At 38.2% G+C, this 15576-nt stretch overlaps 1 protein-coding gene across 23 annotated transcripts in view; it reads left to right on the top strand.

Moving 5' to 3' along the window:
- C2CD5 (C2 calcium dependent domain containing 5) overlaps positions 1-15576 on the top strand; it is a 99913-nt gene that overhangs the window by 63463 nt on the left and 20874 nt on the right. For all 23 annotated transcript variants that reach the window (XR_016281473.1, XM_089527602.1, XM_089527600.1 and 20 more), the window contains 6 exons: positions 1997-2188; positions 2843-3029; positions 3863-4027; positions 4966-5106; positions 8081-8144; positions 15224-15285. Coding sequence is in view for 22 of the 23 variants with exons in the window: in XM_089527602.1 (XP_089383728.1) it covers positions 1997-2188; positions 2843-3029; positions 3863-4027; positions 4966-5106; positions 8081-8144; positions 15224-15285 (811 nt within the window). In the remaining variant the exon portion in view is untranslated. The remainder of the gene's footprint in view (positions 1-1996; positions 2189-2842; positions 3030-3862; positions 4028-4965; positions 5107-8080; positions 8145-15223; positions 15286-15576) is intronic.

Below are 15576 nucleotides of genomic sequence, written 5' to 3'. Positions count from 1 at the left end.
AGCCAATATTTTAATCTGCCTTCATAGTGAACAGATGTACATCTAAAAATTATCCTAATAGATACCTGTCATTGTATCAGTGTGTATCAGCCCCTTTTTCCCTAGTTTTAAAATAACTCTCTTGCCTTATAAACGTTAGTGGTCTCAATTTATAATTAATACACACCTGTGCCTGGTTCATGATTAAGAGACTGACAGCATAATGTCTGCAACAGTTCTGTTAACTTGCCCAGTCTCCTCACTCCCAGTGCTTTCTGTTACATTCCTGGTGGTATGAAAGAATAACAAATTACTATGATGCTAAATACTTAGGTTTTGGCCATAATATGTTTATATGCATTTCTTTTTAGTTGGCTCTATTTCAGAAAGAAAAGATGATGGATTTTACCCTAAAGCAGTTTATGCAATCCATCAGTTACATTAGAAAGAATGGTTTTCTGTCAGTCACCTGTATCCGCTGTTGTCACTTCATTAAGTAAAGATTCTGATCCTGCAGAGGCTTCTGTCAGTGAAATAGGGAGGAAAATTATGTTGATTCACTTTTCTTCTTCACACCACTCTTTGCTCCCCCTCAAATCTGTTTCAGATAACTGGGAGACCTTCCTGAGCATCATATGAGGTGGTCTTCAGGGAAGTAGTCAAAATCACCTCTTCCCCATTTGGCTGATGGGTGCTTGTGCTGCATCAAAGAGCTTTCCATCAGCAGAAAGGCACCATTTGATATAATGGTCTTTTGTATAAAACTGTAGGTCTAAACAGTCTTAACAAAAATGACATGAGACTAGTTTTGGTGATTTAAGTTGATGTGGAGAATCTGTATCAGGATTCTAAACGTTCATGCTCAAAGCCTCAAATTGTTCTACATGAAAAGTGCTTCACCCAGATATCCACTCTCAAGGATTCATCTTCTGACTGAATGTTATATAATTACAAGATAAAGCAATCATACTATGTGACAGCTTAAGATATAGGACAGGTAAATATGTGTGTGATATATACACATATGTAAAGTTCACCATAAAAATCTGCTGTGGCCCTGTGATGATTTCTATTAAATGAAATTGTATCCTGCCCTTCTGTGGAATGTCTAGACTGAAAATGCTGAGCTATTTACCCAACAGCTTTCTAAGTACAGGTTGTGTACCAACGGCAAAAGAAGGGACTATAAATTCTTAATGTTCCCCTTTCTCCAATGGATGAAAAGCATCAAACAGCATGATCAGTTTTAGTTTTCTTTGGGAAGGAAAGCACTAGAGATTTCCTGTATCTCTGTTTTATTTATAGTATTTAAGCAGATTCCTGCAGTAGTCAGTACAATTGCCTATCCTGCCATTGATTTTCAAATAGCAAATGCACCCCAAGGTGCTTCGTCTTCAGCCATCACACTCCACTCATGCATTTTCCACTGAAATTCAAACTCCAAATTTCATCAAGGAGAAACCCCCGTTTCTGGGAATTATTTTCCCAAAACAAGAATAGAACAGTCATCCTTTTGTTAAGTCACTGATGAATTTTGCAGCTCATTACATAAGTCTGTTCCAGTTACCACTCTGAATCGTAAAACCCTTGATTACACAGTTCTCCAAATTCTTATCCAGAGAGTTATTCCATAAACTCCTTGATAGAATTAACCTGTTTTTCTTGTTTTATATCTGTACCAACCTTGTAAATAAGCCCACAAACAGTTACAGAAATGTGTATTAGTCTTCCTGACCACATGTACTTATCCTAATTATTTTATAATTTTGAAACAAAAAGAATTAGCTTTTCTCTGCTTGTTCTGCTGGAGGCAATTTTGATTTCACCCAGATTATAATGGCAGTTTGCAAGCTTTGGTTGCAAAAAGCTGAAAACAGAATTCTGACCACCTCAGGATTTAAGTAGACTAAAAATCTTAGATGCACATGTACATTAATGTGTATATTTTGTAAATTATATACTGCATAAAAATTGTGTCTGAAAAGTAATATTATACTTCTCACATTTTCTCTTTTAGGTTAGAGGAAACATCACCTCCGGGCTGTGGCTTTTGCCACATACCATATGATGAGCTCAACATGCCATTCCCTGCTCATCTTACTTATTGTTGCAACTGTCGGAAACAAAAAGTCCCTGATGTTATTTTTACAACAATAGATCTGCCTGTGGATGCCATAGTGATTGGGAAAGGATGTCTCATTCAAGCCAGGTATCTCCCTGTTAGATTTGCTTTTCTCCTTTGAACCTGACTGCAATTCCTAGCTTGCCAAGAGGCTGAGGTTTTTCTTTCCTTCCTTTCTCTAGCCTATCTTTTCAAAAATTAATTTCCAGCAGAAGTGATTCAGAAGTAAATCGGCTTTGAAGAAGGGAATGCAAAGATGGGAGACACATTTTAGGGAGGACACTTCCAAGCAGTTTGTTCATTTATAGGGCTTATGTCCTGCATACTCTGGCATTTGCTGGGGAAGTGGTGGCATGGAACTCAGTGGTACCTTATCACTAGACAAGCTTAGACTTGGGCTTAACAAGGAAAATGCCATTTTACTGGGTCAGGCTGACACATTGTATTCATTAATGTTTATGTATTTAAAATGCCAGCAAGGTAAAAATATTACTGAGCATTTATTTGGATCATCTTTTTAAAAAATCAACAAAGCTACATTGCAAGTGGTTTTAAAAATGTATTTGATAGACCTGCATTATACCATTTACTTGATGCTGCAAAAAGGCCAGAAAGGATACAGATGCTTCCTACCTCCCAGACAGCACTTATTTTCCTTCTGCTCTCTGAGGTCAGAATTTTTATATGAAATGCTTTATTTAAAACTATCACTGCTTTGTGTTTGACTGGTCACTCCAATAGGCTGTGTCGGCTGAAGAAGAAGGCTCAAGCTGAAGCAAATGCAACCTCCATCAGTAATCTGCTGCCATTTATGGAATATGAAGTACACACCCAACTCATGAATAAGCTAAAACTAAAGGGGATGAATGCACTTTTTGGGCTGAGGATCCAGATCACAGTGGGAGAAACAATGTTGATGGGGTTGGCAGTAAGTGTTTTGTTTTGTTTTACATGCGATAGTAAATTAGTTTTATGTGGACCCATTTCCAGATTTGTTCCATTGACATAAATGTGGCCACAGATATTTCATGATTATTTTTTGAATTATTATTTAAATATTTACATCCCACAATTTATTGTCTCTCATTCCTCAGGGAGGCATACCAACAAAAAGCAACTTAAAACAATTTGAAGTAGTCTAAAGTAGTTAAAACAAATTTAAACAATTTAAATCATTTAAAGCCATTTACTGTTTCTTTGTGGTCTCTTTAATTCATGCACCTATGGGTTTGTTCTGCACCTATGTAGAGGCTATGAAATCTTCCAGAGATCAGCATGAGAGAGCCATTCTCCCAGTGCAGACAAAGCTTTCATCCTGGCTCTCCTCCCCTATTGTTTTATACTTCTCAGCAATAAAGTCAGAGTTTTTTTACTTAAACAAACTAAAAGGTGGCAATGAGTATATGAACACCTTGTCTTAAATGTCTGAATCGTAAAACCCCTCTGAAGAAACCTGACAAGAAAAACCTATGATAGGGTTGCCTTAGGGTTGCCATATATCAAAGATGACTTGGAGGCACACAACAGCAATAACAACAGCAATAACAACTGAAATAAAATATTCCATAATCATTTTTTTTTTAGAAAATTCTGAAACAGAGAGACTTCAGAAAAAGAGGCAGAGAGGATTTTGCCCCTGGGTCTTAACATATCTGCTTTTTAGTAACCTTTTTTACCTTATATAGGAGACAGGTAGAGAAAATACAGTACATGTGGTCCAGAAATGTGTGCTAAATTTCATTTTCTCATTATCCTGTAAAGTCTGCCACAGGTGTGTATTTGACTGCTTTACCAGCTCCTGGTGGTATTCAGATCGCTGGAAAGACACCAAATGATGCCACATATGAACAACATATCTCTCACATGCAGAAGAAAATAAATGATACAATAACAAAAAATAAGGAACTTTATGAGATTAATCCTCCTGTAAGTACAGTTATACAACTGTTTGAACAATTCTGGGTCAAATGCAGCTTCTGTGGGCTAATGGGTAAGAGACAGTTTAGATGAGCAAAAGAACGTACTTCAATAGAGCCTAAATATATAAAGTTGGAAATAAGTAGGCAGGGACCAGGGTAAGGAAACGCCTATGTAACTGACATAGGTTCTAGGATTGCCAGGACAATTGATCATTTTCTGCACCAGCCTGTATCTCTCATCCTGCCAAGCCACAAGCCTGGATTGAAGTCTTCTGGAGTAAGGCCAGAGAATCCATTTGCACAGTCTAAGTTTGATAGGTTTGCCAACAGACAGAATAAACAGTAAAATAATTATTCAAGCATGTTAAATGTAGTGGTTGGGGTAGGGTTGGAGGATCAGGGTTTTCTGCTCATCAGTTAGAAACACATAGATGAACAGTTTTATGTCCAACTGTTTAAACCTGTAAAATTTCTAGTGTTCCTTCCTCCTCCCTTTTATTCCTTTTACAGGGAAAGTACAAGTAGCTAGGTTCCACAGTTTCTGGCAGTTGTTTAAGTGGCATTAATTAGACTTTTAGTTGCATGTTCAAATCTGGAACAGTTGGAAAGTCAAACCCTTCATACTGCCATAGCTCTTGAGCTCCAAGAACTCCATGGCATTCAGGTTACTGCCCTGGTGTCAGTTTAGATTATGAAAATCCACACACTTGTTTACTCTCTCTACAAGGAAAGGAGGAATAAACTACAGGTTGAAGAAGTACTTGGAGTAGAATGATTCTAACAGGTATTCAGCCGATTGTTAAATACAGGGACAGACAGAAGATTCTGTTCTCTTTCTGTTGATGAAAGGTTTTGGCAGTAGCAAGACATTTAAAGTATATATGTGAGATTTAATACATGTGAATTGAGATGCTAACTTTATTTTTGTATCATTTTTCTGGGTAGGAGGTATCTGAAGAAATCATAGGTTCTCCCATTCCAGAACCAAGGCCCCGCACTAAACTGCTAAGATCTCAGTCTGAAAGTTCTGATGAAACTGCAGAATTGGATCTCTCACATGGAAAGAAGGACGCTTTTGTTTTGGAGGTACATTCTGTTTCTGTGCAGTTCATATTTCTGTATGCCTTTTGAAGAGTTAAATTAAATGGGGTCAGGAGTAGGTAACTGTTCAGACACTGGACTGTGACTCCCACCAGCCTTCACCAACATAGCCATAGTGAAAGAGGTTGCGGATTATAGTTGAGTAACATCTGTCAGGTCATATCTTCCTTTTCACTGTTATCAAGGGAAGAGAAACATACAGGTATGTCAGATACAAATGATAGAACAGTGGGTTTTGCTCTAATAAAATGTATATTATTATAATATTTATTTATATCCCACCTTTCTCCCAGTATAGGGACTCACGGCAACTAACAAAATCTAAAACTGTACAAGTTAAAAACAATATAAAGCATTAAAATGTAGATTCAAAGTATATATATATTTTTAAAAAGTTAAAAACATTACACATTAAAATTTAAATCATAGAATCATAGAGTTGGAAGAGACCGCAAGGGCCATCCAGTCCAACCCCCTGCCATGCAGGAAATTTCAATCAAAGCATCCCTGACAGATGGGCATCCAGCCTCTGTTTAAAGACCTCCAAGGAAGGAGACTCCACCACTCTCTGGGAAAGTTTGTTCTACTGTCAAACAGCCCTTACTGTCAGGAAGTTCCTCCTAAAATATAATCAAAACTCTATACAACACTCTATACAAACCTTACAGAGCATTTAAAGTCCAACCATTGTCAGTTTGAGAAAGCCTGGTGGCATAAGAATGTTACATGGCTTTATGAAAGATTGCTTGCTTTATGCTCTCCCAATTGTGTATGATAGAAAGGTATGGATATTACAAATATGCTTTATTATAATTGTATGAAACTCTGGGAAAGGCAGTCCCAGAATTACTAGTCTGTGGCAGAGTGCCAACCAGATAGCTATAGACTTGTAATCTGAGGAGGATTTAAATTTTAATAAAAATAAACTTTTAAAATGCTCAAAAATTGAGGAGTGGGGCTGGTGACTGGGATAGTTTCTCACTCCTGGTATATTGTTTTTTGATGCTCAGCATTAATTGAATTCTTTTGCTTGTTTTTTCTGCATAAATAATTTGCCTTGATAATTTCAGCTTTGTTCTTAGAGATTTGTTTTGTTTGTGATGCCATTAGCTAATAAAATATTATTTGCATATCATCTACTTGTAGAAAAAGATACACATTTTGAAACAAGACAATACTTTATAATCTCAGGTGTCTCAAAATAGTCTCAAATTTAAGATTGTTTCAGAATGTAAACTATGTAACAGTTTCAACTGAAGTTATTTAGTCTGTTTCACAAATGCACTTTCTCAAGAATACATCTCCTCTGGATGCCTGCCTGGGGTCAGTAATGGGCTGGATGAGGGAAAACAAACTCAAGCTGAATCCAGAGAATACAGAGGTACTTGTGATAGTCCAGGCAGGGAAATTTGTCATCCAATCCTGGATGGGGTTACACTCCCCCTAAAGGACAAAGTTCGCAGTCTGGGAGTACTCTTGGCTTCATCCCTACAATTGTCATCACAGGTGGATGCGATGGCCAAGAGTGCTTGGTACCTACCAGCTTCGGCTGATACACCAGCTGCGTCCCTGTTTGGACCAAAAGGACCTTGAAACAGTAGTACATGCACTGGTAACCTCTCGTTTAGATTTCTGTAATGCACTCTACATGGGGCTACCTTTGTACCAGGTTCAGAAGCTTCAGTTAGTCCAAAATGCTGCAGCCAGGCTGGTCGCTGGAACATCTAGGGCAGACCATATAACACTGGTATTTAAAATCTCTTCACTGGCTGCCCGTTAGCTTCCGGGCTCAATACAAAGTGTTGGTTATTACGTATAAAGCCCTATATGGCTTGGGCCCGAGCTTCTTGAAGGAGCGCCTCCTCCCACACAATCCACCCCGCACTCTCAGAACAACAGGGAAACATCTGCTAGAGAGTCTGAAAGTGAGACTGACAATGACTCATAAAAGATCATTTGCAACAACAGCACCGACTCTCTGGAACAATCTTCCTGACGAAATCCGGGTCTGCCCCACCTTGGATGCCTTCAAGAAGGCTTTGAAGACATGTTTATTTCGGCTAGCATACCTGTCTGACTCCTTGTAGATACCATTCCTGATAGAAGTTCATTTTATTGACTGATAGATTTTATGGCTGTATCTTTTATTATGCTGAGGAATGTATATTGATATATGTAGATTTTATATTTTCATAAATTGAATGTAACTGTGCTTTGATGTAAACCGCTTTGATCATTGGAAAAGCGGTATATAAATAAAGTCTTATTATTATATTATTGTATTAAAACTGTAGTAGATTTTTTCCAGGGGTGAATTTAGCTGTGGTGATAATTTGAGCTCAGTTGAAGGAATCAACTAAACTTCAAAAGTTCTTCAAAAGTCCCTTGTTTTCAGTTAATATCATTAAATGGCTTGGGCCCAGGGTACTTGGAGGACCGCCTCTCTCCATACAATCCGCCTCGCACACTCAGGTCAGCCGGGAAGCAATTGTTAAGGGTTCCAGAAGCTAGATATACTACTACCACTCAAAGGGCCTTTTCTACCTCGGCCCCCAAGCTCTGGAACTCCCTTCCCGGCGAGCTCTGCTCGGCCACCTCGCTGGACCAATTCAAAAAGGGGTTAAAGACATACCTGTTCCAGCAGGCTTACCCCTAAACCCTGAAGTACTCCCCCTCCCCTCTCAGCAGCATTTGTCGCTAGCTTGAGATTTTTTAGATTGTAGTAATGTAGATGTATGATATGAGTTAATTTTATGATGGTTTTTATGGTTGTTGATGATGTTATATTGTTGTGTTTTAATATGCTGTTAACCGCCTTGATCTCCGGAAAGGCGGTATATAAATAAAAAATTATTATTATTGTTGTTGTTGTTGTTGTTGTTATTGCCACACAATATTTGCCGCAGAGGAAGAATTTTTCTGTTGCAAATATTTTCCGTTATTATTTTTTTTTTTTCAGATTGATGATACAGATGCAATGGAGGATGTTCATTCATTATTGACCGATGTCCCACCACCTTCAGGTATTGTAAAATGATGTGTGTGTATTTTAAAAATTTCTAACTGTATAAAATATTCAGTGAATATAATTTGATACTTCTTTTTATGATGCAAAATAATCATGTACATTTACTTTTACCCAGTATCATAATATCGGGTATAGTCCTTACAGGTCCAGTACATGTTTCAGAAATATCCAGTTTGAGATCGCTTTAACTGTCCTGGTTCAATGCTAAAGAATTCTGGGAACTGTAGTTTTGTGAGACATTTAGCTGTCTCTGTCAGAGAGCTTTGGTGCCACAGGATTCTTCTTTTGATTAATGTATTTCGAATTATATGTATTTTATGACATTTTTACTTGTTGTAATCCCGCTTCTATCTGAAGGGAGAAGCGAGAAATATAAATAAAATTTTATTATTATTATTATTATTATTATTATTATTATTCACCAGCACTGAGTTACGTTAGTTAAAGTGGTCTCAAACTGTGCTTTAGACCACAGTTGTATTTGAAAGGACTACATTAACATTTCTATTTGTAGTGGGATTCATAGCTTTGTCACAGTCCCACCAAGCACACTAAGAGGCTTGCTCTTGGTTCCACTGCTGTCGCAGCACTGTTCAGTGAGGCCACAGGAGAGGGCCTTCTTGGTGGCTTCTTCCATGGTGTGCAACTCTCTCCCACATTAGGCTGAACTGGCTATTACTCCTCTTGTCTTCCAACAGGAGGCAAAGAGGTTTTTATTTAGACAGGCTTTTCCTCTTTAACTTTTTTGTTTTTGAAAAATACTTTTTAATGAGGGCTGGTGTGATTCCCCCCCCCCCCCCCCCGTTTGTTATGAATTAAGTGAATTTAAACTTTTCAGTCTTGTTTTTAATATGATAGTTTATTTGATAGTTTTTTTAATGAGTCTGATTTGATTTTTAACTGTATTCTGTTTTAATCTGTGTTATAAGACACCATGGTCCTGCACTATGAAAAAGGTGGGATAGTAATACCTTACTAAATCATAAATATTGGACACAAGCCAGTCAGATCTACTGTTGGCCTTCTGTATCCATGGATTCTGCATCCATGGATTTAGTCAACTGGTTTGACAATATTCACAATTCCTCCCCCCCCCCCAAAAAAAAATACCCTGATTTTGTTGTTTTATAGAAGGGATACCATCTTACTACACTGTTGTATATAATAGAACTTGTATGCCCATGGATTTTGGTATCCATGAGGGGTCCTGGAACTAAACCCCAGCAGATACTAAGGGCCCAGTGTAAGTGCTTCTGTGTGTTGGACTGACATTTGGATAAAGCAAAATGCACTGTGCTACTATAGTGGTACTGTATCTAAACCAATTCTATCTTCTGAACTAGGAATACATCCACATTTAATAATGTCCTTTTTCAGTGTTCAGATTACTCTCTTTATAAGAATTTCATTATGTACACTAGTATTGCTATCCTGCTGCTGATGAAGAGTTTGAGGTTCAGAGATAATGACACAATTCAAACGTGACATTGACTATGTTTTAGTGGTGCCTGGCATGGGGCACTGTAAAAATGCATACATCTCCATTGTTTCCCAACCAGACTTCAGCCATGAAAAATAAATAAATCTAAATTTATAACTTCTCTTTACAATGCTTACATAAAGAATTACTCTTCATTCAAGTCTCTGAAAAGTGCTTCTGATTTGTTGCATCTCTGATACCTAATAACACTTTGGCATAAGAGAGAATGGTAGAGTAAAATGCTTCTCTCGATCTGCATGTATTTTCCTTTGTGCCATACCATGTTAACTATATTCCTGCCATTTGGGACCTTTCAAAATATAACAAAGGATGGATCTCATGTGATGGATTTAGATTTAAATGAAAATTATGTGCAATAAATGCAAAACCTCATGATCACATCTTGAGAAAAAAGTGGAATTGCTTGAATAAGAAATCAAAGCAATAATTCTGCAAAACTTGGAAGAGGAGAAGAGAACATAATTTTGCTATTAGAGAGAGATTTCTAGATATTTCTGATTCGTGAGGCTACAAAGTGAAACCCTTTTTATAACCATGGGGCTTGCTTTGAAGAGCCATCTTTTGGATTCAGAACTGCTATTTTAATTGACTTCCATTTTAACTTCTGCCTTAATATTTCTTCTTTTGCCAGGGAATCTGTTCTCACTCCACTGGTTTTCAGCTTTAGTTTGGCTCCTTATTTTAACCCAGAATGCTAGTTGATGATTCAGATTCGTTCTTTGGTATGGATGTGACCTGTTTTGTTTTGTTTTGTTTTGTTTTTGACACTAACTCCACTGGAATGCATGTTCAAGTGTTTACCTAATCGGGTTCTTTAGGTACCATCCATTCCCAAATTGCAGAAGGCTACACTTTGAAATAATTAGTCCTATCTCTGTGGCACTTCTTCTCTGGGTCTGGTATCATATTGAGATTAATGCTGAAAGACCAAATTTGCACCGTCCTTAAAAACATGATCTTCTCCTATCAGATTATAGTATGAAACAAATGGTTTCAGGATTTCTCAGTGCTGCACTGCAATCTAACATTAAACATTATGCCTTTCAGAGTTGTGTGAACATTTACCTCAGAATGAAATTATTCATGATGGACACACACTGCTGTAGTTCATGCACTCATGTCCACAGTGTCAGTAATGAGTTAAAACAGCCAGGATTAACTCTTGTCTAATATACTTTGAGGCCTGACCCAGATTTTGTTAATGGGACGAATCTTCTCATTGTAAGGCTTTGCATGATTGGCCCCTAGGTTAGCTCTATTTTCGGTTCTGGTGCTTACAACTTCTGCAGCTTTATAAAATAAATACACATCTCAGGAGCCAAATCTTTTCATGCTGCCACCACAAATTAAACGTCTTTTAGTCTGCCAAAGTTAAAAGCCTTCATAATGTATGCCAGTGAGGGACTCTGATACTGGAGTATAGTTACAGTAAAGTTACTTGAGTATAGCTGACTAGACTGGGGTGCAGCCTCAACTATGCAGTTCCAGGTTCAAACCCCTTACAAAGCCCATACTAGTAACAAATAAAAGTGGCATTGTGGGGAACCACTGTATTCTACCATGAATGATGTTCTGAATAATTTTCAGACCATTATTATCTAAGTCATATGATACCTACTATGGTTAGGTATCATCCCCTCTCCTAGGCCTTGGTTAGCTCATCTGAATTGTATTCTTTTTTACTGGAGATAAGCAGGAAAGTTCTGCATGCAAAGAAGACAGTGAGCTTTACTGCCAAACTATATCCTGCATTAATTATGTATTCATTCTACAAGTGCTGATTCTTGTATAGCCAAAATGGTACCAGTCAAGCATGACTAAGTGCTGTTATCAAGCAGGAGGGAGCCCTAAGACTTAGAGAAAAATTGGGGGGAAACCTCATGGAAAAAGCCAAGGTGGCTTATTGAGGATTAAGGGAACATGGAGCTAGGTTATTGGTGTGGGTGACATAATGGCACAGAGGGAGGGGGGAAATAGATTGCAGTATGCAGGAAGAGGGTATGACTGGCTTCCTGTCGAGAACCCTAAACAGGAATACTTTCGCTGTAGATCTGAGCCCTGGTGGCGCAGTGGTTAAATGCCTGTACTGCAGTCACTCACGCACAAACCATAAGGTTGTGAGTTCAATACCAGTGAAGGACTCAAGCTCGACTCAGGTTTGCATCCTTCTGAGGTCACTAAAATGAGTACCCAGACTGTTGGGGGCAATTCACTTACACTTTGTAAACCACTTAGGGAGTGCTTAAGTGCCCTAATAAACAGTATAGAAATGTACTTGCTATTGCTATTTTTTCCTTTAGTGCAGACATAGGCATCATGTATCCCTCCATTGCTGGACTGCATTCCTTACCGGCATCTATCCTAGCTATTGCTGCTGGAATTTGTAGTCCAACAAGATTTGGAGGGCTGCATGATCCCTGTAAGGGGAAAGAAGATTCTTGACAGTGAATCTTTTCATTTCTTCCTACTTCTTAACTTAAGCAGGAGTGGAGTCAAGGAAATTCTAGGGAAATACTGTGTTAATTATATATAAATTAAATATAGATGAAGAGACAGAAACCATCCCTTGTTGTATTACATTTTATCTTATTTTTCATTTTCCATCTCCATTCTTGTATAGAAAAATGTGTGGGAATTTTATCTTAATCACAATATCAGCATTTGGAGTCATTTAGTGGAACTGAATGGTGGAAGGTTCTAAATAGGTAATTACTTGCACATTTAATTTCTGGCATTCACTGTCATTAGATTAAAAGGGGGGTTGGATTAATTCACGGAGAACAATTCTCTCAATAGTCAGAGGTAGCATACCAGTTACTGGTATCAAGCACAAAGGACGACTGTTGCCTTCAAACCGTGTTTGTGGGCTGCCTGGAGGCATTTGGAAAGATTCTGGATTAGGCAGGATGTAGTCAGATTTCAAGGGGCTCGTCTTTTGGACTCTGCTCATTTCCTCCTACTTATGCTATAGGCAAAATGTGGCTCTCCAAAAGTTGTAGGACTTCAACTCTTTGCTGTACTAGCCAACATAGCCAGTAGGAAGGAGTGTTAGGAGTTGCAGTCCAGCAAAATCTGGAGGGCCACAGTTGGTCCACTTCTGTTCTAATCTCAATGTTCTTAGCCTCAAATACACAGAACACTGTACTTTGCACTGTCTTGGACACTGCAAAGGTATCCATTGCATATGCAGGTTTTTAGTGAACTCTAGTTTTAATAACAATCCATGGGTTAATAAACAACTGTCCAGTTGAACGGTCCTTTAGGTCAGCAATGAGAGAAGAAAGATTTCCATTAGTTATATTAATAACTACAGGAGTCAGGAAAAGAGAGTATTTCAATCAGTTATGTTAACAGCAACAAGAAGTGGGGGAGGCATATCATTGTCAAATATACAATTGTTTTACTTGATTCAATTATTAAAATAAACTACGTATACTCCTTTAAATTTTTATTACTTAATGATGTATTATAAAGTGCATTGCCTTAGATTATTAGTGTACACAAACGGTCCCTAACTCATGTTAGTTTATTATTAGTTCATATTAGGGCTGAAGCAGATGAACAGGAAGGAGTGGCTAGAATCCACTCCTAGCCCGATCACCCTGGGTCTGTGTCAAACACATGCCATGACCCCGAGGGTGCCTCCTCTCACAGCCCCAAATAGGAGCCACTCCTTTTGGGGCTGGTTTTAGGCCACCTTGGGGCAGTTTCTGGGAGATCCAAGGGCATGCGTTGTGTAAAAGCCATGCCCTGGAGTGACCAGGAAGCCCCCCCCCATCTGCCTGTCTGTTTTGGGCCTTAGTTCATTTTGTTGCCTAACTGTATTTCTCCAGTTTAGGTCTTCTACCATCTGTCCTTTGTTTGTTTTTCAATTGTCTAGGATTTCTTATCAACCAGCCATATAATTCTTCTGTTATTTCCCTCTGTATCTCTTCTTCCAGTAACCAACTTCTTCCCTATGGGGGAAGAAGTTTCAGTGGTTTTCTCTTTCCTGATTTTCATAGTAGGTAGTATATTTGTGACTCCACCTGTCAGAAATATCCCCTTGTGGTTGTTTATCATTGTGGAATCTATAGTGAAAAATGTAGCTCGGAAATCTTTATTAGAAGAATATTTTGATGACTTTCTCTCTTCAGTCATGAAAACTATAATTCCTTTTTATAAAGGCAAAGAATGGGAAACCTTTCCTCCTCTGATTGAAATTATGCTGACCAATCACCCAAAATAAACAATTGATTTTTACAAGCCTTTCTTTCTGATCCTCTGAATCTGAAAAGCTGGAGCTCAGTAGATCATACCACACTTTACTTGTTTTCCTACACTGTTGCATAAAGTACATATTTTTAATTGTTAGATGATGTAATCCCTGGAAACATTCTGTACATTTTAAAAAGAAAATTAACAAGTTTATGGAGAACATTTATTAATGTATTTTTTATTTATTTATTTATTATATTTATATGTATCCTGCTCTTTTCCCAGGACTGGGACTCAGAGCAGCTTCACTGCATTAAAAACAGTACAGTTAAAAACATAAATAATAATAATAATAAGAAGTACATTAAAAAGGAATTAAATTATTACAATATTAAAACAGATAGTTATTAAAAGAATAAAACATATTTTAAAAAGAAAAAAATATAAATAAGAGGAAGAAAAACTGTAACAAATTTTTAAAATGGTCCAATATCCCAGCCTGTCCTTACAGCAATTCCTTAAACGCCTGTGTGAACAGGTAGATCTTCACCTGCCGGCGGAAAGCCATCAAGGAGGGAGCCATTTTGATCTCCCTGGGCAAGGAGTTCCAGAGTCTAGTGGCAGCCACCGAGAAGGCCCTCCCTCATGTCCCCACCAACTGTATTTGTGATGGTGTTGGGACGGAGAGAAGGGTATCTCCAGAGGATCTCACAGTCCGGGCCGGTTCATACCAGGAGAAAAGGTCTGCCAAATAGTGTGGACCTGAGCCATGTAGGGCTTTATAGGTAATAACCAGCACCTTGAATTGTGCCTGGAAACAAACTTGCAGCCAATGAAGCTGTTTCAACAGGGGCGTTGTATGATCTCTGTAATCTGCCCCTGTTAACAGCCTGGCAGCAGCTCTTTGAACCTGCTGAATTTTCCTAACACTTTTCAAAGGCAGCCCCATGTAGAGCCCATTACAGTAGTCCAAAAGTGATGTAACCAACGCATGTACCACGTGGCCAGATCTTGTTTCTCAAGGAACAGGCGCAGCTGGCGTACAAGTTTTAAATGTGTGAAAGCACTCCTGGTCACAGCAGAGACCTGGGCCTCCAGGTTCAAAGCTGAATCCAGGAGTACCCCCAAACTGTGAACCTGTGTCTTCAGGGGGAGTGGGACCCTATCTAACACAGGCTGGATCCCTATTCCCCAATCTGCCTTCCAACTGACCTGGAGCACCTCTGCCTTGTCTGGTTTAAGTTTCAATATTTTTTTCATTTATTATGCTAATACATACTGTATATCTGACTGCATAAAACCTGAAAACTGAGAATAATGCAGAGCACTGTTTGGTGTTTTCTAACATTAACAAATTGGTCTGTATCTTTTGGTAGGTTTTTATAGCTGTAACACAGAAATTATGCCTGGTATAAATAACTGGACTTCAGATATACAGGTACAGTGGCTGTAATATATATACATTTTCAAATTAAGAAGCAAAACAAGAAAGCAGAAATTCTTTTCTTCTTTTTTTATATTTACATGTACAGTGCTTAGGATCTTAGTGTTCTTTTTAGGCTTCATTGATTCAGTGTTTCATATTCATAAAAACAATTATCCATATAACTTTTCTGACACAGAGAAATTAGCCGCATCCTCAATTCCTATCAGATCTTTAAAGTGTTATGATCCAGTGGAGAAACAGGGAATTGAATCTATACTTGCCCCTTTACTTAGAAGGTTTTTT

The sequence above is a fragment of the Sceloporus occidentalis genome, unplaced genomic scaffold, assembly GCF_023333645.1.
Source record: "Sceloporus occidentalis isolate IW3139 unplaced genomic scaffold, rSceOcc1.0.p SCAF_5, whole genome shotgun sequence".
NCBI classification, from domain to species: Eukaryota; Metazoa; Chordata; class Lepidosauria; order Squamata; family Phrynosomatidae; genus Sceloporus; species Sceloporus occidentalis.
The sequence above is the reverse complement of the archived record's forward strand: the minus strand, read 5'-3'. Positions and strand labels throughout refer to the sequence as shown.